Source organism: Zonotrichia albicollis, chromosome 3 (genome assembly GCF_047830755.1).
Source record: "Zonotrichia albicollis isolate bZonAlb1 chromosome 3, bZonAlb1.hap1, whole genome shotgun sequence".
NCBI classification, from domain to species: Eukaryota; Metazoa; Chordata; class Aves; order Passeriformes; family Passerellidae; genus Zonotrichia; species Zonotrichia albicollis.
The window spans coordinates 47,212,952-47,238,174 of record NC_133821.1 but is presented as its reverse complement, the minus strand read 5'-3'; the positions used below and the strand labels follow the sequence as shown (position 1 = coordinate 47,238,174).

The window sequence follows — 25,223 nt, the reverse complement described above, 5'->3', positions numbered from 1 at the left end:
CCTAAACAGCTGAAGGAAACACTTGCAAAGTTATTCTGGATAGCAATAAAATTGCTTACTACCACTCAGAAACTGGGATTTAATTATGCTCTCACACCTCCCACCCCATTTTTTAAACCTAAGACTTTCTTGCTATTACAGGGACAAAATACTGGTTTTTACTTGAAAAATATGTATCACGTGTGTTAAAGCTGAGAAAAAATTTGGTTGGTTTATACCACTACCACCACAGCAGTGTTCAAGGCCAGCTGGATAACACCTTGAGAAACCTGCTGTACTGAGAAGTGCCCCTGTCCTTGATCTTTAAGGTCCCTTTCAACCCTTAACATTCTATGGTATATCCTCCCAAAGTAAAAGGAACCTACACAGAAACTTCACTTTCTGTTTCATATTTAAAGTGATGTGTTCATATTCCCAGAGATGCGTTACTGGGTATGAAAAGAATAAACAGATCTCAGAGTTCAGAATTATTAATCCTCTAGATCTGTCGATTTTAAATTTATTTTGGATTACTACTCTTCATTTCACTAAATTTATATGAAAGAAGGATATTGGAAATTGTTTTGTAGAGTTATTGATGGTTATGCCTCAATGTGAGGAGCATAACGATGCTTTTCTATAAAAGATGAACACTATACATACTTGGATTAATGGGACTTAAAAAACTTACACAAACCAAGTATGATTTATTCACACATTACTGAAATAACTTTGGAAAATATCGGCCCTAAAAACTCTGTTGTAAGAACAATACATATTTCCATGCTGTAATACAATACTCAGCTAGTAAGGATTACAACCATTAATGCATATAAACCTCTCCAAATCCTTTCCTTTTTAGGAAATCCCTCCCAAAAGCCTTAAAAATGTCTTTCCTAGAGCTTGGATTTTTACATTAAACCAAAGTCTTTTTCGATGATGCAACATTCCTGCCATTTAGCCCAAACATGCATGTCAAATGAATTTGTCTAGAATGCCAACAATTCCCACATGTTCAGTTCAGTTGCCTTCAGGTTAGACATAACTATGTTAATAGATTTATGGAGATAAACCACAGAACATTTAGGAGTTTCAAAACATTTTTCCAAGATACTGTATCACCACAATCTTTCTCTGGGACCATCATAACCTCTTCGTAAAGTAATAAAAAATATAAATAATTCCACTGCATCCAATCTTTTTTCTCCTTCTCCAAACAAGAAGGTTTTTTCCTAAGTTGGTTTTAAGGAAATTATTAATTCAAAACCTGAAGATCTCCTTTAAAGGAAAAAAAAATCCAACACCAAGACTGTCTCGTTGATTTTACTTATTCTCAGTTAATTGCATTTTTGTAGCTAGAGTATCATCATAGGTATTGACGTTTTTAATTAAAAAAAAAGAAAAGAAAATTTTTGACTCATTTTAAAGAAAAGTACTTTATAATACCAAGCTGGCAATAAATACTTGGAACACACCACATGCATACAGGGAAAAGAGGATAGGATCCATTGAAATATATAGATTTCCTTCAGATACAAACGATTATATTTTATTTTCATTACACATCTTTCAAAGTAAGCTTTTAAAACTTTTGAATAATTGAGCATGGAGTTCCACATAATTTCTGAGAGCTTGTGTTTCTTTGGGTTATTATTTGTTGTTTTGTGTGCTTTAGCTTTTTTTTTTTTTGCTGCTGATGGCTTCGGGTATTTTAAATTAAATTATTAAAATGATTCATGATATAAATAGGATTAGCTGCATCTCCAACCTAGATATGAAGGAGCATGAGCCTTGTGACATACAGTGATATAACAGGTAAGGAAGTTGCACGTTTCAGCTCCTTAGCACTTCCCACAAGAAAAAACCAGATCAAGATTTTCTGCATTTCTACTCAGGTATAATCACAAGTTCTCACAAAGAAAAGGTGTGATCTTATGTCATTTTGACTGCCTAGCAGGACCAGCTAGACCATAGATCAATATCTATACATGGAAGGTTTTAAGTGCAGCACTCTGATCCCCCTGACACCAAAGAATAGGTTCTGAAAGGATAATTATAAAGTCTCCATAGTGACTGAATCCTTGTGACTTCTGTTCATCAGAAATTTAACTTCCCTACTTATTTTCCATGATCATACCAGTCCTGGGAGTGACTTCTAAAAGCTATTTACACAGAGCAGATCTAGGCTAGTGGCACAAAAGGTGAAAGACTGCATCAAATATCATGCAGACACCTTTGTAAGTGTCTCCAAACAAACAAAACAAAAAATATTCATCATGACAGCAGCAGATGCAACGAGACATAGAATTTGACATCAAACACTAGGAAGAATGCTTATAATACCCCAACTCCTCAAATAACCATTCTGGAATGATTTTTTTAACTAGATGTCCTATTTCTCTTGCAAGCAATACTAATTCTTGGAAGACAAGTAAGACCTACCTGTTAAACATCAAGATTTTTCAAAGTACAGTTATTTATTCCTTGGAAATGTCACAAAAGGCCACAACAAGCCATAGGTTAGTTTGGTCGAACCAATCATCCTCTTATACTTTACAAACAAAACTTACCTGTAAGATTAACCTGCAGTTTTGTTATGTCTTTAGCCATATTGAAACAGTGCTTAGCTTTTTTATATTCATAGTAAAACAAAAATGTATAGGCAGACTCAAGATGGAACTGAACTGCCAAGTGCCAGCTTTCACCACCTGTGAACAAAGCTTCTGCTTCTGTCACTGCAAATTAAGAAAAAAAAAAGATATGAGAATGCAGTTCCAGAGAATGGTATTTTAAAAATACCATTTTAGCAATCTACCATGAGAGAAAGTCTGTTGCTCTTTACACTTTCACACATTTAAAAATTCACTAACAGTGTATAGAAGATATATGTGATTTAAAGCATTTTTCAAGTTTTACATCTAAGGATTATTACCAGAAAAAAGAAAAGTCCAATCTTTGCTTATATTTAACAGCAAAGCTGAAGTGGGAAATATCACCTCTGCAGAAAAGAAACAACTCCAATTGTATTGGACCTTTTAAAGAACATAAGAACAAAATACTGAACTAATACCCATCCCTTAAGTACAAAGCTTCTAATTAAAGTTTCAACAGCAGATCAAGCATTGAATGGTCATTTTCAGCCATTTTCTGTTTGGTTGTTTTGTGTGTTGAATTTTTGTTTGTTTTTTAAATGATCATCAACTTCCTGAGTGATAAAGATCATGTTCTCCATCTGTACTGGAAAAAATAGCTCTGTGAACAGATCTGAAGTCTTTGAGAAAGAAGACTTGAATTTTTTCATTCAGCATAAAAGCATTTGTATTTCTTATATATATAAGTTCTATCAAAGTACATTAAGTTACAAGAGAATATTCCTGCAAATACAGACGTTAAGTTGAAAATTATTCATCTGATTAGTCTTAAATGGAAGTGAGTTTTGGGCTTCATGCTTTATTTCTGTATTTTGCAAAAATATTTAGATAATAAGAATTCAAAAAAATCTTACAGCATCACAGTACTTAAAAAGGACTGGTTACCCAGTTACAGCATCGAGGTGGCTTCTTATGCTTCATTTTTCAAATAAGCTTTATTAATGGTGTTTAAAAGTCTTACTATAAAAAACAGTATTATCGAGGATCTTTTAAACATTTTCTCTAATGTTTTTTTTTAATTTAGAGATTGGCAGTCAAATCTAGCATGAAGAGATTTTATTGTTCAAACCTCCTAGGCTTTTTTTTTGTTAGTACTTGTTAATCCTTAAAACCTTTCACTTAATATAGAAAGCTGCTAAGTCTGAATATAGTTTTTACACAGCTTTTTTAATTCACTAAATCAAAATTTGCATAGATAAATCCTGGCTAGTAACAACTTTTTCAAAGATGAGATTTAATTAAAAAAAAAAAAAACACAAAGTAGTAATTTAAAAATATTACTCCAAGCCTATAAAATATTGGACATGCAAGTACAGGTGGAAACCACACAAAACCTCAGCTTTTGAATGGAGTGGCACAAAATAATTTCAAAGGAAAAAAATCATGTTATAGTGTTTAATTGTGCATTACAACTAGATTTTCCACAGCTAGCAAGGTTCAATGACGTGAATACAAGATTACTTGTGCTAAAGCCCTAGGATGAGCTCAAGTGGCACACTGAGAAGCAGTCACAGCCTATCAAGCACTGTGAGTAAATGCTATTTAGCCTTAGGCACTTTGAGACTTCAAGGACCTTTGAGGAAAGCTTCACATCATTACTAGTCCTGATGCAGTGGCCCAGAAGCACTGATGTCCCAAATTTATGACATCCTTCTGGCACCCACACCACGTTTGGCACATGGCCAAAGGGATGGGAAACTGCACCAAATCCCATTGGTTTTGCATAATGGCTGCTTCAGAACAGCAGGGAATCCTTGCAGCTGTCTTCTATTCAGGTGATGGAAGACATCTTTCATTTGAGAAAAATGTAATTTCTCCTGAATTTGAAGGTCTTTTTCTCTAGTAACACAAAGTTTTCTTGAGAACTTGATATAGACAAGCAAGTGGGTGATTCAAGACACTCACTACTCAAAGACAATAAAAGGTTTAGAAGTATGTATTTTATGGACTATGAAGGCACTTGATTGAAATTACAGATGGCTTCAGTGAGAAAATAAATGGGTAAGAGACACCAGGCAGCAACAACTACCAGAAAGAAACTCACTAAATATTCAGGTGTATTTTACATCATGTATCTCTGAGAACCATATCCAAGAGTCTCAAAACAAGTCACTGTCAAAAAACCTTTGTCTACAATCACATTTTCATCTGAGAGGCTGAAAAATAGCATGTGCCTTTCAAGTCCATATCAATTTAAGTGAAATTCTGCTCCCTCTCTAGTCATTGCAGTTACCCAAATGTCTGATGAGCATTTTAACAGTTATGACTACAAATTCCCCTCCCCTGTGATATCCTAAAAGAGATGCTGCAAGTCAATAAAATAAGTAATTAGAAATATACCTTGTTTTATACAGGCCTGGGCAAGAGTAAATAGCTCAGGTGATCTCTCCTCCAACAACTGCTGGTGAATATTTACACATCTTAGAGTCCACCAAGGTAAAGTCTGAAAGAAAATATGGATACTTTAAGTGCATAGCAAGTATAGACCTTTAAGAAAATAAAAGAAAAAAACTAAAGTGGTTTTAAAATATAGACTTTGTGATCTATTCAATTCTAGTTTTCAAAAATCAAACCTGTCTAAAACAGCTGTTTTATTATAAAAAAAAAACATAGCCTAGCATAAAGATGAACAGATCCAGGCAGTTCTATGGTGCTCCAAGGGTTTTATGGATTTTCCCTCTATTAATTTCTCTAACTGCTCTTTGAACCCTGCAAATCTTTAGTACCACCATCTGGTAACAAATACTGTGAACGGCAGAAAAAAGGAATACTTGCATACACTTATCCTGGAGCAGTCACTTGCTACTTGGATTTCATAGCTCCTAACTCTTGTAACAGAAAAGGACCAAAATAAAACCAAAACCCCAAATCCAGCTGTTTCTTACTTATCTTCTTTTCTGTCACATAGATTATTTTAACAGAAAGCCATGATCTCATTCTTCAGCAATCTTCCAGCCTGAAGAGTCCTAACTACTTAGTTACTGTTTGTACAGAAGCCATTCAGTATTTCTGATAATCCACTGTCACCCTTCTATGCATTCTTACCTCTTCTATTTGACCTTTTTTTATTTCTTCAGGTGGCAGCATAAATTAGACTGAGAGAGGCAGAATGGGAGCAGAATTGCTCTTGAGAATACATTACAATCCCAACTGATAGTTCTAATGTCTGTATGTGAACTTCAGAAGGGCAAAGATGTTACTGAACTAAGCAATCACTCCACAGCACGCAGAGCTGAACCACAGCCCAGGAAATATCTGATTTTAGAAAGCTGTGTACACAAACCATAAATTCCCCACAGTCTATTAACCTCTTCTCTAGTTGCCACAGGAGAAAATGCATGGAAAAGTTAATTTCAGTACTCTAGTCTCAAAATTATACTTAAGATTATAATCTGTGAATGTAGAGTACATCTCTACAGAGGCTCTAATGATTGTTATTTATTCTGGTGCAGCTAGCACACCAAACATTTTCTATGAAAGATGTTTGATTGTTTTAGAGGCACCCATCTTCTGGACTTTTTATGCAGGTATGCCCCAGACTGACCTACGGGTTGTGCAGTATTCAAGCACAAACATCTAAACTAATTACATGGAGCTGATGCTAATGTCCCTAGAGAGGAACTATCAAAAAGAATAATAGCATCTCTTTCCAAGAGCAATGAAAGATGACTTTTGATACCAAGCTGGACAGAGTAAAGCACACAAACAGGCTTCATGAAAGAGGTCAGATCCCAACATTTCATCATTTATTTAGAAATCTAATCAATTTAAGTAACAAGTTTCATATTACTTGAATTTAGCTTTATACAATGAACTATTAACTTTCCCACACAATGGAGTATCCAGTTTAATGATACAATGTCCTGAGGCCTTATGCTCACCACTTAGAAATCACAGAATCAGTGAGAATACATTTTTAAAGTTTCAGATAAACCAGCTGAGCTGTGTACAGTATTCTATCAGCAATGTTTTCTGGGAACCAAGTTGAAAACTTACAGATTATTTTTAAGCATTTAATCTTACATGTGAGGTATCATACAGGGCTTTATTAATGCTCTAGATAATACATTTTGAAGCATTTTACTTTGTTTAAATTTATGTGCGCTACTATTAAAACAGCAGAAGTATTGAGAGGCCGCCTTTGAATTAAGCTGAAAAGAACAAGAAGGTCAAGCTTTAATTACTACATCAACCTGTTGATGAAAGTACTTCCTATCAGCTGTTGCCTTTGAATTACTATTCAAACTTAATGTAGACAAAAATAACTGAACCTCAACCCTGTAGAATAAAGCTCCCCATTATGTTATTCTTAGGGGAGGCATCAGGGGAATTCTCTATACCAGGTACATTTGCTGTTTATCTGACTGACCCAGTTGCTGAAATTCAACAGCACTCATCTGTGAATAAGAGGGAAAACGATGGAAGAACTTGGCTTCCAGAAACGCAGTACAGCCAACATCTCCCACACAGTTTAATTCATCACTCATACAAAGACCCAGCTGGGAATGGATGTTGTCAGCCAAGCATAAAGAGAGGCCATGTGGCATTTTGATCTCTAGCCAAATTCTGTTCAGCTGGAATTCAATAAAAAGAAGTTGCTGCTGTTAAGAGTCCGTCGCTTCCAGAGAGCCGTGCTACCAACCAGGCTGCAGCCGAACTACAGGGGAGGTACAGAGCCTCTAAGAGTGCTTCACCATGTCTGCTTGTTTTTAACACACAAACACAGAGATTTAGAGTTAGAATTCACACAGTAATGGTTAACAGTATCCAAAAACTTGTTTAAAAGGGTATAGGGACATGTAAGCTGCATTACTGGGCATTCCCAGCAATCCCCTAACAAATAATATCACCAAATATAAAGTCTGGATAAAGTTGGCTGTATTAAATTTTCTCATTTTTCTAGCTAATGAACACCTCTTTCCTCTTTTTTAGGGAAGACAGTGAGTAACTAGCTTATCTTTAAGAAGAAGATACTTGTGATTAATTGAAATCACTTTGTCCTAACTGTTTCTTAGAGGGAAGAACCTCAGGGCTACAAGGAAAGAAATAGAAGTCAGAATGATTCAATGAGGTACGAAGAAAAGAATGAGAGAACCAATTAAGCAGTCGCTGGTAGTCATAGTCATTAGTCACATACTTCTTACCTGGAGAGATGTGAGTTTGTGTCTTGAATTCACAAGGATTATCCTGGCTATAAGCAGCAAAATAGGATGAGAAGTCAAACTATAAACTGATTCACCATCTAGAACCAACATCTTCAGAATAGCTGCATGCAGCATTTTTGGCTAAAAGAAGGGGGGAAAAAAAGACAAGTTTCAGGAAACTTAAGTTTATTAAAAAATAATGTAACATAGAACAGAAAAAAGCTATTAAAGTATTTAGGGAAAATGTCTATTCAAAACATAAAAAAAAACAAAAAACAAAACCAAAACAAAACCTAAAACTCTGTCTCTAGGAGTTTCAACCTTTTACCAAATCATGGTAAATTCTACACTGTTTCTTGCTGTCCTGATACATAACATCAATGCAATCTGCAGGACACAGATTTCCTCCCACCTGAAATGCCATGTCATCCAGTCAACTAACCCCAACCACATTCCAGTAATACATTCATTCCCATGATCTAAGGAGAAAAGCTTGGTAAATCCATGCCATTCAATTTGCAATCACAGAAACAAAACAATTTTATAATTAAATTAACCTACAGCACTGAAACACACTAGATATTCCTGCAGTGTTGTCAGTGTATGTTATGTTTTCTTTCCCCTGAGGGAGCTTCCTATTGGAATGGCATCAGAGCAGCAATATCAGAGCCCTTATTCCCTTTGTCTGATAAATAAAAACTCTCTCTGCTTTGGATGCATTCCTGTATGATGTTCTCTACAGTAACACTTTCACTTAATGGCCCTGAGGTGGCTCTCCAGGGACTCTCAGTGGTGACTGTCATCTGACAGTCACCTATTCTCCCCTGCCTTTAACACAATGAAAGCATTTGAGCAGTTTATCTTCAGGCTCAGGGAGATGTCCATTTATCAGTCTATTCCTGGCTCTCATATGACAGATTTCCTTAATGAACAAAAAAGTAAGGTTTTAGTTTTCAGTTGGTATAAAAGGGGCAGCAAAGGGGAATGGAAAGGAGAAAGCAGAACAGAAGGTTCAATGACAGCTTGCATTGAAGTCACTTGCCTGGGAAAGATTCTGAATCAGCCTACACAACCAAGGTATAAGTTACTTGAATCACATTTCAGCTTTTCAAACTAAACAAATAATTCCTGAGTTATTTGAAACTCTTCTCAATACCTGTATCAACAGGTTCTATCAAAGACAAAAATTGTTATGCTATATGAATCTCCAACATCACCTTTTAACAACAGAGTAATCTTTAAGTTTATTCTGTTAAGTTTACACTGATTTACTATGGGGTTTTTTAGTTAGCATTAACATTGAAAATACTTTTACTTTGCAGACAATGATTTGGGACAAAGGGGAATTCCTGTACGACATCACTGCAGGCATTCCAATCCCACTGTGGAAAATTATGATCACAACAGTCAGTCAAACCACTAGAGAATAAAGGAAAAAAACTGTCAACTGGAAATATACTGGATCTGTTGCACCTCTGGCCATTCAGAAAGGAATAACCTTATCAACATCTGTAATTTTGAGAGGGGAAAGTCATCAATCAGTACTTATAAATATTAATTTTTCAAATACACACACATAGTGGGACACTCAATACAGTTTTCAGTTTAATGTAAACTTTTTCCTATCTGCATGTTTTTGATTCTTTCTATAATCAGAGTAGACCACACTTAAAATATCCAACAGGAAAGCAAAGGAGATTTGTTATAAAACCTTTTTCAGAAACAGCCTTGCAATGCTAGAGTTATCTGTACTTGTTTACGCACTGTAGTAGCAAATTAATCTCAAATTCACATTTCAGGTCCTTTCACCACAAATCTCAGTCCTGCTAATGTAACATTAACAAGAATGAGGGAGGAAGAAGGGAAAGCTGAGATGACATATTACAGCTTTGACAATAAGCCAACAAGTCCCAGAGCCAAAGAAATGCAATCTTCTATTTTAACAAATCCATGTTCTTTTTCATGAAATAAATCCCATGCAGAAATGCAGGCATCCTTTACCTGAGAAAGTTTAAACCAACATTCATTTTTCCAGCCTGTGCTCTAAGACTGTATTATCCATGCCATGCAGAATTCACTGCCCTGATGTAGTCTTTAAGGTGAAAGAACAGCTACAAGTAAAAAGATACTTAAGGATTTATGGCTTCAAGGACTGCAAAGTTAAGAACAGCAGTCCACCAAATCTCGAAAACATTGGCTAAGAGCAAAAGGAAATTCTGAGCTTGTGTTCTTGTGTTTAAACACCTAAACATAAAATGCATTGAACCTATCTTGTAGCTCCAAAATTTCATGTATCTCAAAACAGACACAACCCAAGATTTGCTAACATAATGCTCCTTAGCCAGTAAACCTGTGTTAGATTTTTGAGTCTTTCTATTCTGCATCAAACTTATCACAAAGCATAATTATTTTATTCAGGAGTAATTCTTAAAGCACAGACATTTTATTATACTAGATAATTACTTCATAACACATGCAGAGAAATCACTGGAGTAGTCCTCTAGCTTCTGCTGGACTGGCAAGTGGTTCTGTTTGACTATCACAAATCAACACACAAAATACACACAAATTAAGCTCAATTCAAGATCAATATTTTTTAATCTCTGAAACACAGAGATTATTTGTTTCTATATTCAACTTACAAACAGTAACTTAATGGCTACTTTTTAGTTATTACTACTAAAGCCCTGAATCAACTGCAAGCTGGACAGTACTCCTGTGTATTTCAATTTTCACAGTATTTCAAAAAGTATTTCCCTGCACAACTGGAGCCACCTGAGTAATGGGAAAAATCAGAAGAAAGCTCCTGCCATTCACATTCAATACCTCTAAAAATAGTGTGTATGAGAATTTTAGTTTAGGGAATTAGTGTTCTTTTCTTGCTAATGATAGACTAAAAGCAAAGTGAGCAATTCAGCATGCTTTTACTTCTATATTGAGAACCACTCTGGCCTTCGTAACATTTCATCAGCTCTCCCTGTCTTGGAGAACCTTCCCCTGTATATAAAAAGGTAAGTGCAGACATAAAGAAGTAGACAAAGCCAGGCTAAAGGCTTGGGAAGACTTGATTAAATGGAAGCAAAGGTGGGGTGTAGACAAACAAATGATCAGATCAGGAAGCTGCTGCCTATGGCTACTAAGCCATATATACTGAGCTTCTCATATTTTTAAAAATACAAAGACTACTCGACAACAATTTGTCATTTAGCAAAGCCAAGGCGAGCTACATTTCAGATTAACAGAGGATGTACTGAGGTTACCTGCCACAGGTTTGGTCCTTGAAAACAGTTTTCACTCTTTACACTCTAATGCAATAGAAATACTGCTTTTGTACATAACTTTTCTCTGTTATGTTTATACTTCTCTCTTCAACTTTCTGAAAAGTAGGCAAGATGACAGAGGAGGCTGTCCCCAGTTTTACACGCCAAATCACCTACACGTTACCTATGGAAAGCTGAGTCCAGATTAAAGATAACCATGGTGAGCTCTTGCACGCAAATCTTGCTTGACAGCACTACATGTCAAAGAAGTACTTTGGTTACGAAAGCTCTTGTTCATAAACCCTCCCTTGTTCATGAGGTGACTCTGCTCTGCTATTAAGGGGGAATTTTTGAAGTGACTGCACTAAGATTCCCCCGTCTGTTCTATATTCATACCAAGAGAATGCAGGGCAAAACTGTAGGCAATTTTAGCAGACTATCTTTGCTTACAAGACTCTGCCTCCAGATTTAGCCTTTATCATGCATCCTTACATTCCCCACAAGAGGGAGAAATCTGCATAACTTTCAAAGTCTGTATCTTGCTGGTCAAGCACAGATTTTTTTCTTCCTAGCTAGTGCATGCTAATAGAAGCATCTGGACCTGAAAAAGGAATTCTCAACAGACTGAATTAACAAGACCAAGGAATCACACTGGATTTGAGACAGTTAGTGCCACATAGTACATTAGTGTTTTTCATATTAATTATGACCATGACTAGAGATTCCAACAGAAGCATGGCAATATTTCAGTCTCTTCCAGCAAAAGGATCAAATAATGCATAAAAGAATGAGTAATAAAAACATTTTAAAAAATGAATTATTAAACTGTATTCCAAAACTTATCCTTTGGATCAGCCTGGAAGCTACAAAAAGAAGAGCAAGAACTGTTGATAGATGTATTTGGAGAACTCCCACCAGTTGTTTACAGGTATTATCAATTAACAGATTGAGATCTTCCAGATGGAGCTTCTCACTGTTACCAGATATATTCTATTTGTGAATATGAAATCAGACAACAAATAAAGCATCAAGCAGCTTGTCCTCTCAACATTCTTAATCATCAGTGGTCTTCATTAGCACTACAACACATAATTTTCCAGTTCATCCTCTAAAAATACTGAGCTCAGCTGTATGAGGTAATACAGAGAAGCTCTGAAACCTAAGGCAGAATAAAGATGCTCCAACTCCAACAGTTTCAAATCTTTTATTCCCTTACATGCAGAGGCAGTGACAACTTTTTTAAGACACAAGGAGCCCATTACTATAAGCCACTTATTTTAAGCACTGAGCTCATTAATAATGTTGTAGTCTAACCCCAACAAGATCAAAACAAGACCTACTAATCCACCTTAAGTAGAATTCAGTATTTTTAAATCTTTTTTTACCACATTCACTCATTAAAAAATGCAGCATGTTATCAGTCAGACTATTCAGTGGTGTGATAGTCTCACAGTTATTTTAGAAAACTGAAATACATCTAATAAATAAAATGCTACTTTTGTTTGGACTCTGAAAATCACAAGTGAGCTCTGCAGGATATAAACCCAAATCTTAATAGAGTACATGAATGTAACCATAGTTTAGAGAGAAGGCTAGACTGAAGGAGGAAAGGGAAATAATAGACACACACTCATGAATATTGTTTATTGAAGACATCCAAGAGGCCCCACTAACAACTCATCTTAAAGAGGTTATTTTATTTATTCTTCACTAAAATTCTCATGCAGCCTTACGGCACTTGTAAGAAAAGAAGTTAGTTAAGAGCAAAAATGAAACTATGTCCCTGATCCAAAGGTGAATGTTTCCAAGGACAGAAATGGCAGCAGTTATATACCCTGGAAACAAAGATTAATCCAATAAGTGTGCTGAAAATAAAGAGTTTTTAAAATATTCATTAAATAAATGAGACATTGTAAAGGTGAAATTTAGTGACATTACTTAGAGCAGGCTAAAAGAAACACAAAGATGTAATTCTTTAACCTTGATGTGGGAAAAATCATTTTAGTTTGAAAACCTAGAAAATGGATGATCTGTTTAAAAAGGGATTGTATCAACCTTGATGACAGAATATGCAAGGTTACAACAGACAGAGAAACTTAAGAGCTCCATTTTTAACCCACATTCTCTGAATATCTGTGTATGCATGAAAGGAAAATTGGATTAAAGGAAACAAAAAATGTCACTATTGAGATGTTAACTTTTACAGAGTGCTCATATACTAAGAATCCTTGGAATGAAAAGTACATAAAGAGAATTCAAAACATAATTCAAAACCTTTTGAATTAAGACTTTTAATAAGGAGGAGAACTGGATATTATATTTTAGCACGTAAGTGCGTAGTGCTCTTGGGAAAAAAACCAACACAAACATGTCAGAAGACAATACAGATAACAGTAATAGAAATAAAGGTAAACTTCTGCCTGAATGCATAAATAGCTAAACCCTGAAGCAATATGGAAGTCTGACGGAGCCCTCATTAGAAATAAAGTCTGTTTTCCCTTATAATCTCTTGCCAGCTTAGTTTCTGCAATACAACCCCTGCATAAGCAAACACATTTCAAAGCATCACACTCCCAGCCACTGCAGAAACATAACAAAGTAAACAGGATTTCCTTACTCAATAGGGAATTAGTGTATCATTCTTCCAGACATTAAATTAAATTGCCTGGAAAAAAAAGGATTTGGGGTGACCTAATTGTGGCCCTCCAGTACCTGAAGGAGACCTACAAGAGGGAGCAAGACTATTTAGGAGAGCATGCAGTGAGTGACACGACAAGGGGGAGTGGCTCAAAACTGACAGGGAGTAGGTTTAGGCAAGGAAATTCTTTGCTGTGAGGGTGCTGTGGCACTGGAACAGAGTGTCCAGAGAAGCTGTGGATGCTCCTTCCCTGCAAGCATTCAAGGCCAGATTGGCTGGAACACTGGTCTAGTGGAAGGCAGACCAGAGTTCATGGCCAAGGGCTTGGAACTGGGTGATCTTTAAAGTCCCACCCAAGTCAAAACATTTAATGATTCTATGAAATGGCAAATAGAAATTATGAATACTGTATTTTCCAGGTCTCTGAACTCTGTCAGTGACAGCAATCCTGTAAGTATCATCTTGGGCTGCAGACTGCATTAGACTGTGCATACACACTAACATAGAATACAGAGTTCTCCAGTAAACAGAAACTAAAATTTGTAAGAATATCATAATATTTAATATAATGAACAAATTATTAGGTTTTATTATTTTTACTATATACAAAGGCAAAATGAACTACTTTTTCCTTCAGAGGTAGCACACTTCAAAACTTTTGCTCATTTCACATCCCAAAAGGTTTAGTACACTTGGTTTCCACTGTTACTTATTTAGTCATCAGAAGACAAGATTTGAATTTCAAGTATCAAAAATCATGCAAAAAATAAGCCTATCTATACATACTGTTGTCATTATCTTGCAAAGGTTCCATATTGTTGTCCTCTTATTGCAAGAGTTTCATATCTCCTTGATGTTTCTCAAAGTCAGCTCCTCTAATCACTGACTCTTCTTTTTCTTGCAGTAGCCACTGACTCCAGTTCCCCCTCAACCAGCCAACCCACTCTTATATAACACTCTTCTTATTGGCTACAGGCACAGCCTGTTAAAATCAGGCCTGCTCCTAATCTTTAATAATTAACCCAGCTGAAACGCCTTACGTCTAAGATTACTTTCCATACTACCTTTATTTTCTTACATTCTATCCCCCTACATACTGTGCCAGCCCTAAAAGATAAACTAAATTTATAAACATCTAGTTAAAAAACCAGGAGCAATACTGTATCTGAATTAGTTATTTAGAAATAATACCTTGCAAATGAACATAAGGCAGGACTTTATGAATTATGGAAAACATGCCACAGTAAGGCAGCAGAGCCAACAGTTTTATGTGAAACTTTTCATATACTCCAACTTCCCCTCATCTCAGTTTACAGCACTTACATTGCTCATGGTCCATACCCTATTCTTAGTGAAATTCTAAATTCAAACTCATGTACAGATTCAGCATTAACAGAATGTTGCGGTGTGTTGCAATGTCCTGTTTTAAACTTCCGGGTCCCTTCCCAGGTGTGCCTATGCCTCTCTCCCTGCCCCCTCACCCCCTTGCTGAGTGAGCCCTGTCAATCAGGTTTAACATCCCAGCAAGGCGTCATGTGGTTGGTCCCTCAGGCCTGGGGGACATTGGCCCATATAGGTGTCCCTAGTCCCTTGAGACCCTGCCCCTTTCACCTGGTTGGTGGCTCACCTGTCCCCTCCCCTTCCCCTGTCCCCGAGCTTAAAAGGTTAATGAGACCATGCGGCCGTATTCTGTTGGAGCAGTTGCCCCGGTTCAGACCTCTGTAACCATGGAATAAACATCTGGCAACCCTCCAGCGGAATCCTCTCCTTTTTTCTCTTCACCATCGCCAGAAGCTCTCTCCCCTGAGGTAAACGGAGTTCCTGACAAGCCTGGACTTGTTCAGTGCCCTGCTGCAATCTCCAGCAGCCAAGGTATCTCTGGGGTAAAGCACCACAGAAGCCGCCTTTGGCTCAGCAGCGAGGGTCACACTGACCCAGGCACAATCTAACTGGTTATATTAAGATTCGTATTCCAATAACAGAAACTATTGATATGTTCTTCACTGACACAATGCAGCAATCAGTATTTTACCACAGCTTTAACCCCAAGAGAAAAATCAAGAAGTTGTGCTAAAACCCCATGTGAGAAGAGTCTGGACTGTGGTACTGCCATGAGGAACAACACACACATCTCACTAAAAGAAGTTAGGGTGTTCATCAGTAATCTACATAAAATAATGACAAAATAAATAAAACTGAGAGTCCTCAGTTTCATCTCCCACATTCCCTTCTCTTTCCAAAAGCTCTATATAAATTAGCATTTTTGTACTAATATTATCTCCACTCACTTGGCATTCAGGAGCATAACAGGATACTGAGCATACAAACCTACTGTTACCATCTGCCAAACACTCTGCTATTTGCAAGATACGCAACTTCTATCTTTCCTTAAGGAAGGGAAATTTCTAAGCCATTTATAAACATCTTTCTTCGATTCAGTTAAGAATGTATCCCAAAATAAACACATAAAAAAGTTTATTGATTGAAAATGCCCTTTGAGTAAGTGCCTATATTAAAGATATCTTCTCCATCCAAACCCAACATTTCCAGCAGGAAATAAGTACAGAAACAGTAACTACTTTTAGGACACTGCTGATAAAACTGAAGATGCTGCAATAGCAGCCAGTAGGATTGATGATTATGGCAATTCATTCAGCACCCCACCTTGAAGATGTGCCTTCTCTGACACAGTGCTATGGTTACTTGTGAAAAGCAGAGACAATAAAAGGACAGCTTATAAAAATCCAAACCTACCTCACAGAATTTCTGTAACAATGCAGGTGGCAAAAAATCCTGAAGCTTTAACTGAACAGGAGGCCCAGTCCAATTGCTTTGAACGAAGAGCTGCAAACTCCCCACACCAAGCAGAAACATCAGCCTCTGCCTGCAATACAGATAAGAACAGCAATTAGCAACATATTACATTTTCACTTAAAGCTACAAGAGCTGATTAAATCTTGTGCTAGCTCAAAACCCTCAGCTCTACCAAAAAAAACCACAATAAACAAAAAAAAACCCAAACAAAACACCCCCCAAAAAATCACTCTCCTATGAGGAGGGTTCAATGAATGGAATATTCAAGAATGCACATAGGAAACTAAAAGTCCTTGAAACATGTTTGTTTATAAAGGTTGTAACTAATGCCCAACATCTTGGAGGTGGAGTTTATATATTTCACAATTTAAGGCTGTACATAACTATCAGAGATCAGAAGACTAGCAAAGGATGCAGATAATCCAGTATTTGCATATTGCATGGTTGTTATAGTTTCTCACTATCCATCTAACTCTCAGCATTTTCACAGAGAAAATACTGCATTAGCATATGTTCCAAAAGAGCAAGTTTATTTTTGTTTTGACATAACTGTTTATTTGCACTCACTCTAATAAAAAAATTAAATTAAATCAAAAATTCAGAATACTCCCTCCAAGTTGGTTCAGACACTTTGGCAGTAAATAATATCTAATTCATCATGGCCTTTATTTTAATTAATAGTAATTTACTGAAAGATGAAATTAAGAGACTTTCATTTCTAAAACTAGGTTTTGCAAAATTTTCTTTATCTACAAGACTAAGCTCATTTTACATTACTATGATTTCTTCAGCAAATAATCTGTGTGGTCTGCAGAAGGCAGGGCACAATCTCTCTGAATTTAATGGTTAATTTAACAGGTGTAGACTTTTGAGATTTATACACAAACTTCTTGTTTGTTTTATGATACCTTAATAGCTCAGAGCCTTATTGACTTATATTAACTAACACACAGAAAATGGGTCTCCTAACTACAAAAAAGTTACATTTTCATTGTGCAGGTTTGATATAAACACTGGTATGTTAAGGAGCACAATTGAAACAGAAAAACCTAGTCCTTTCTTTTTGTAAAAACAGAAACTTAGAGATGTAAGAGTGCTCCAATCAAAGCAAAAAAATAAAGTGTTATACAACCCCTTAAAAACAAAAGTAAAATAGAAAAGCCACACACAAACAAGCAGCTTGTGGGCAAGAATGCAACAAAAGATGCAGAACAATAGGAAAGCAGGGGTGGGGAACATTTAACTGAAAATTAAAAAAAAAAAAAAAAACCAACAAAAAAAAAAAACCAAAACCATCTTTCAGAGAACAAGGACTGGCATAAAGAGTTCCTGTCGAACAAGACAAGGTAACATCTCCTGGCTGTCATTATTCAGCCAGTAACTATCTGCTAGGAAATATGAATATGTGAATACATAACCAAGATCACCATTAAACTTTCAAATAACTCAAGAATACAAAGCACTCACAATTATTGTATGCTAAATTATTACCATTACACATGAAATACCAACACTGGTATAAATTTCTTCATTTTTCTCCCATGATAACTTATACTTCAAAGCTTCTGAAAGGTAACACAGAATAATCAACCATCCCTGCACTGTGATTTGATACTCCAGTCTTTTGAAGATAATTTTCATTATTTTATAATTTACACAGTTTCGACTAGTAACAATTTATTCATTTATTTTAACATTACTGATCTCTATCTAGAAAGCAAACTTGCTTGTAGAGACAGAGTTTTATCCATGCAGAATGTCTCTGGAACAACTGATAACCAAATCCATTACTTTGGCTGGGATACCGTTTTCCCACTGTTTAATTTGTCATCACCAAATTATTTTTTTTCCCCATTTCAGATTCGTGACCAACTCCCAGTCTCCTTATCACTCACTCTGCATCAGAAAACCAATTTCAAGTTGTAATCCCTGCAAATGCTGAACTCCCTTGCCTATCCCCTGGGTTTTTTCCCAAGAAAATGCATTGTGTCTCCCTGACTGCCCTTCACACTCACAATGCAGACCTGCAGATGCTCTCCTCCCAAAGGCTGCCTGAAAAGCAACACGGAGACTGCTGCCAATGTCCCCCTTGCTAGGGTGAGCTACATAGTTTATTTTGCATTTATCCTTAGATATATGTATCCATTCATCTCATTTTTCCTTTCTCTGTTTGAATGGGGGTTGTGTTGCCTTTTTTTAACACTGTTTACACTGAGTCAAATCATTCTTCACAATACAGAATCACATGCTTAATATTCATATGGCTGTATCAAATGCTGTTCAAAAATAAAGAACAATAATGCATTTGTATTTCCAAATAAAAAAGGGATGTGCATACAATGCTAGAATTTACAAACAAAATAAAAGAAAAAATATTCAATGGCCAGGTTCTGCTTAAGAAGTTAAAGGTTTCTGCTCTTTTTAGTGATGCCATAAATTGAAAAATAGTAGCCAAAACTACTCAGTGTCTAACTTTGCTATTTTTTAATTCATGAACATCAAAGCAAGATGCAGAAAAACAGCAAGGATGTCTTCATTTTCAGTTTTCATTCCATACAGCACACCAGTTAACCAACCATCAGATATTCCATGGGAAATACCATTCAGTTTTCAATTTGGGAAACCATAACAAGCTTTATTGTACGGAATTCTTTTTCCAGGTATTCATTTATATGTTGAATATGTAGAAGTAGTAAATACAGGCTCAACAAAAAACAGTGTTAGAGCTCATTTCCTTGTTCCTTTAGATTTTGGAAACTGCACACTATTTCCTTCCAGTCTTTTGAATCAAACTGTACACCAGGCAAGGAATGCACCTTCCTCCTATGGAGTTTAGGAAAAAAACCAAAAAGGCCTTTCCCCTCTGCATGGTTAACACATATCCTATTGCTTCATCCTCCAAATTTTGCTGATTAAAACACAGCCATGAAGCTACATTTTCTGTAGAAAACAGCTTTTAAGCACTGAAGTGAGTAGCAATAGCAGGAAAAAAGCAAAACAAAAAAAAATCCTATTCAACAGATTTATTACAAGGAATGCTTATTTTTTAGGACATAAAGGATTAAAGTGCCAATGTGTCTGGGGCAGGGAAAAGAAGGCAATCAGTTAAAAAGGTAGAAAAGTTGCACGAATTTATAAAATGCTGCTAAGTGATTTTCGTTACAGAACCATGGCTTTGAAAGTGGAAAAAGTTACAGAGAACTTGTCCAAAGAAGTTACCATCTAGATACAAATTTTGAGATGTTTTGCCCTCAAGCTGCTCAGCTTTAACTTCAGAAAACAAACTCCTTAAGAGTTCTTTTAACACTATTACAGAACTGTACTTTGCACTGTTTATATTGTGCAAAAAAGGGTAAGATTCATCATCCAACTTTCTCTTTCTGATTGAATTCAACTCCTACTGTGTTTTTAAATCTCCAGAATTATAACTTTCAATTCAAGAAAAAAAAAATATTTTTACTTCTTCCATCTACAGAAAGTCACAAGAAAATCAGTGTCTTACTGAATTTTCTGGGCTAGAACTTAAGAGGTTTGCTGCACTTCCTTTGAATCACTCAGTGGAAAAAAAGAAAATTACATTTTAGGCATTAAAAAAGATAGAAATCCCCTCCCTAGTTTCATCATAAGCAATGCTAAATATGGATGCAGAGGTTACATAGGTTCCTTCCATAAGGCGTTCACAGGACACAGGGTCTGCAGGTAGGAAAAATAACTATGCAACACACTCCAGAAAGTCATCCAGAACCAAGATAGTACACTAAAATAGGAAAGTACCTGTCTTTCAGACAAGCAACTTCAGTAGAAGTTTTTATATAAGAGAAAGCCACAACTTAGTTCCTTCAGCCCCAAAACTTCTTAAATTATTACTAGTGGAGCTAGAAAAATTCACTTGGGTGCTACAGACAAAAGTTTGTAGTGTTTCTGACAGACACTGACAGGTTTTGCTTTCATTTTGAATAAAACTTCAGGCTATCATCATGGGCAAAAAACCCTCTGTCTGCTTCTGAAATGCTAAATATTGCAGATCTGCCTCCATATATTCTGGCAAGGGGGCTTCTAATATAGCCCAGAGCTGTAGAGCAAAAAAGAAAAACCACAAAGACCATAGAGCTAGAGTGCAAGCAGCCAAGCAACAAATTCCTTTGCTGTCTGCAGTAGGAGTGCACTATAAAGTTCCACTGATACAGATTGTGATTACTTTCAAGAAGCTGAATGGCTTAAAAAGGCAGCAACACATATTTGAAGCAATAATTAAGATCAGGATTGAGTCTGTTTCAAGTCCTGACTGATTTTTCTCTCCTTATCACATTATTCAAATTACCACAAGGTAACAGAATCTAGAATTATCAAAAAATTTATCCAGCTAAGATTTAATACTAACAGCACAACAAAGGTAAACAAAAGAAACAAGAAACACCCAACAAAAACCATGCACAGGAAAAACCTCTGAACACTAACTCAGAAAGCAGGAGTGCATTTTATTGTGCACCACACCAGAAAGTGTGTCAAAAACTCATAGAACTCATCATGATCATGAACAAATCTCAGCTCAGTTTTTCAAACATGCCAGCTCTTTTTTTTTCTCTGATATTTTAGTAAAAATTCTTAGGCTTATGTGTGTCATACCAAAACACACATATTTGGATTCTGCCAACACTAACTGGTTAAAATTACCTTCCTCTTACTTTTATTCTTTAATCTTTATCTTCTCTTATCTTTTGGTGAAATTTTTTACCTTTTAAAACACTATATATATATATGTACATATATATATACACACACAACACATGTATAGTTCTCTGCTTCTACTATCCCTAGCATGTTGGATTTCAGTCTGTTCATTATTTACATAGCAAAACGTGAACAGTAAATGCAAACTCTTTAACAGCAACAATTAGCACATAGAGTACAATTAAGAGAGACTGTATGAGAGAAAGTCTTGGGAAGAAAATAATTAATTAATGAACAGTATCCATGAGTAACACCTTACTTGTTTTTACATTAAGAAGAGTAGAACAACCTCAGTATAAGTCAGAAATACAGGCATTGCTTGCACAGTAACATTACACAGTACTTCAGGCAACCACATAAATGTAATACAACATTTCAGAGAGAAAACTGTTAATTGTTTGATGATATATGGCAAAATGAATTTACATGTGTGACTTCTTCACATCAGAACCTTCTGAGGTAATCACTGTAAATAAAGCTAACTTCTGCAACAAACCCCTCTATCACAGGGGTTTCTTTCACTGGACAGAAATGAATAGATGCACAAGGGAGCAGGGGGAATAAAACAAGAAATTTGTTTTCTGCTTTCCTGTCAGTACAAAGATTTTGAAGGCCCTATACAAATTCTACATATTTTAAATGCCTTTTGTAAAAATCAAACATAGCCTCTATTGGACTTCCATATAATAAATAATAACTTCCACCTTTCCACGTTATCAACCTCTGCAGAACAATCCAGGTATGCCAGAATCTGTTTCTCCAAGTAAGTGTCAATATTCTCCTCTGTCATAGAAGATGCACTGAAAACATTCTGAACGGCTGAATTTGAAAATATTGCCTCATATTTCCCATCAAACATCAATTGCAATAATGATCCACTTTCTGGAAGAGAAAAAAAAAACAACACAGAAATCAGTGTAAACTTTCAAACATTTTTGTCTTTCAAGACCTATCGAACATATTGAAATGAAAATATCTACCACTTCCCTTCTAAAGAATGTATCTTCATTTACACTGCAGGGAAAGTGCAGTTGCACTGAAACTCAAGAGCAGCACTAGCAGGTGTCACTTCATTCAAAATAATTTGTATTAAAGTTACAGTGAAACACAAACAATCAGATGAAGATAAAATTTCAGGAAAAACGAATGGATGGCCTTTTGAAATACTTCAATTACAACAGCAGGATGTTCTTCCTTCAAAACATTTTAAATGAACAGTAAACTGCTATAGATAAGACAGTAATGTCACAGACCAGAGAATCTACTTAGGGGAACTGCAACAAATAAAAATGATTCAATATTTGCAGAGTTCAGTGAATAAAGCCTTATGCAAAACTGCAGAAACTGCTCAGTCCTTCATTTACAAGCTTGGAATCCTGACAAGCAATGGGCAATGAGATTTTATCTTTACAAAAGAACTATCTCCTATGGTAACTCCACTACCTCAATGAAAAGCCTGCACGTGGAGCAGATCCTTAGGGGTAACTACTAAGGAGGATTTAGACCCAGGACTGGCTCTTAAGCCTGATTTCAATACAAAGGGAAGTCAAGAAATGCTATGTATTTCTAAGAAGCTTTAGATTCATCAAGTTCTTGACCCAGGCTGCAACTTTATTTACAGAAGCTATCTTCAGATATGCTACAGTGCAATCAGTACAGCAATTGTTGGAACGACCTGGCCATGTTAAAATCTACTATTCTTGAGCAAAACCATTATCTGCCTACCCTGCAGTTGTGGCCACAGCTCATGCAGATGCACTAACTGGTTTCTGACCAGATGATGTAGGTGCTGGTGATGGTTCAGCTGAGCAAATGCAGAGCTGTGCACAGGATGAGTGCCTCACTATCAGCCTGTGACTCCAGCTGGGGATTGCAGCTCCCTGAGCTGCACTAACACCAGCAGCCAGGTAACCAATTTAACACCGGCACAGCTGTGGAGCAATACAAGCAGCAGCTGTGCAAAGACCTGAATTGAACACCACCCCCAAGCTCATCCAACTAAACAAGGACTTGAAATTTTGCAAAAACAGGCACACCTTCAATAACAGCAATGGATGACTCTATAGGAATGGGTGACAGAGACATTCATTCTAAAGTCCCTGCACCACACTGCTGACTGAAGTTTACTTCAGTTCTCCACAATGAGCTACTGAATGATGTAAGAGATAATGTGTGCTGTGTATTATTTTAAAAAGACTTTAAGCTGTACCTGGAAGGACATATACAATGGTACCACAATGCTGCTGACATCATGCCCTCACAGAGAATGGAAATAACAAGAAGCATTTCTCCAATCTGTGCTTTGGAGAGACTCTATCACCAAATGACACCTTTTCTATATTGGATTATAGTTGCCCAGACAGGCAATGCTGTAGTTTGTACAATAACTATGGGCTGTGAGGACACATGTTGATGAATGAGGAACAATGAGGTTCTTCTCTTTCCAGTAACATAACTGTGGCATGTAAAACCTGCTTTTGATTCTTTGTGCAGCTTTTTATAGGACACTATACAAATTAAAGGTCACAACTTTAAAATTCATTTTCAGGATCATCAATAGGAGAGGTCCATGTAAATGATGACTAAGAATCATCACAAACCCCACCATTTTCTATCTCCACTGCAAGACGCCTTTCTTCAACAAGTTTTCTCCACATCTTATAGCAGCATGCTATAAAGCTCCTCAAAACAAACCAAAGCTAACAAAGAATCTGACCAAAAAAAAAGTAATCAGAAAAACTCCATACCACAAACAGCATTGTTGAAAAGACCGATGTGAGAAATGTCAGTCACATCAGCTACCATTCCTGGACAGTGCAATAACTAAGGTCAATTGAAAAGTCACATAAGTAAATTAGTCCTGCATGGCTCTTTTCCAAAAATCAGTAAGTGCTTAGGTAAGGATAAAAGAGATTTTCAATATGCTACAACATGGCACATGACTTGAGTACTTCAGTCTGCCTGAAACATGGAAGCACCTTTACATGACAAGGGTTACATTTTAAGAGCTGCTGCGCTCCCCTGCAGGAAAGCTGCATCTAACCAAGTCCCCTCAAGAGACAATTTTCCATTGATCCCTCAAGCAACTGTGACCGAATAACTAATATAGCAAAGGCAGCTCGTGCCAGACTCTTCCTTCCCACGTTCTGCTCCAAGAGCGTGTTCCACCTGACTGCCAAGCTCCAACAGGCAGGCAGGCAGGCAGGCAGGAGCCTTTCCCTCGGGAGGCGGCCGGAGGGAGCCTCTCCGTGCTTCCAAGCCTCCCGAGTGCCGGCATCAGGCGGCTGCCGGGGCGCCTGCCGGACCGGCCCCGCTGGGGCCCGAGAGCGGCCAAGGAACCGTGCGGCGGCCCGGCCGCTGCTGCCGCCCCAGCCCTGCCCGCAGCGCCGGAGCTCCTCCAGCCTGACAAGCCCACGGCCTCCCCCCGCTACAGCGCGGGCACAGCCCCCGGGAGCTCGGCGAGGCTCTGACAGGCGCCGCAGGTGAAAACGCCCGCGGGAGGGACCCGCCAGCCGCAGCCCCGGCTCAGCCGGTGGCTTCGGGCACGCAAAAGGAGCGGGAACCATCCCCACGCCGGGACCTCCCCTCACCTGCGGCCGCGACTTCGCCCTGCTTCCACTCCAGGGACTCCGCGGCGCTGAGGAAGCCCCTCAGCAGGGCGCGTTCCAGGGCCAGCATGGTCCCGCCGCCCGGGCCCGCCCCGCTTCCCGGCACCACCGCGCTCGGGGCCGCGATCCCCGGCACCCACAGAGCCGCACACGCTGCCCGTGCGAGCCCTCAGCCCATGTGCGGGCACCGGCCACAGGGAGCCGCCATGACAGCGGCGCGGGGCACGCCGGGAGGGCGCGCTGGCCCCGCCCCGCCGCGAGCCGGCGGCGTGAGGGGAGCGCGGGCACCGCCATGGCTGGGGAGGGCCCTGCGGCCCCCTGGGTCGGCACTGAGCGCCCGGCGACAGCTTGTGAGGGGGCGGGGGTGGGCGCAGGCACGCCTGCGTATCCGTATGGAA

At 37.7% G+C, this 25,223-nt stretch overlaps 1 protein-coding gene across 2 annotated transcripts in view; it reads right to left on the bottom strand.

The window, feature by feature from the left end:
- The window catches only part of TTC27 (tetratricopeptide repeat domain 27), a 161,005-nt gene extending 136,063 nt beyond the window's left edge, over window positions 1–24,942 (bottom strand). For both annotated transcript variants that reach the window (XM_074537324.1, XM_074537323.1), the window contains exons 1-6: window positions 24,808–24,942; window positions 21,922–22,099; window positions 16,427–16,556; window positions 7,775–7,915; window positions 4,971–5,073; window positions 2,550–2,714 (exon numbers count right to left, since the gene is read on the bottom strand). In XM_074537324.1, coding sequence (XP_074393425.1) covers window positions 2,550–2,714; window positions 4,971–5,073; window positions 7,775–7,915; window positions 16,427–16,556; window positions 21,922–22,099; window positions 24,808–24,895 — 805 coding nt within the window. In that variant the 5' untranslated portion in view covers window positions 24,896–24,942. The remainder of the gene's footprint in view (window positions 1–2,549; window positions 2,715–4,970; window positions 5,074–7,774; window positions 7,916–16,426; window positions 16,557–21,921; window positions 22,100–24,807) is intronic.
- Window positions 24,943–25,223: the final 281 nt, after the last annotated feature.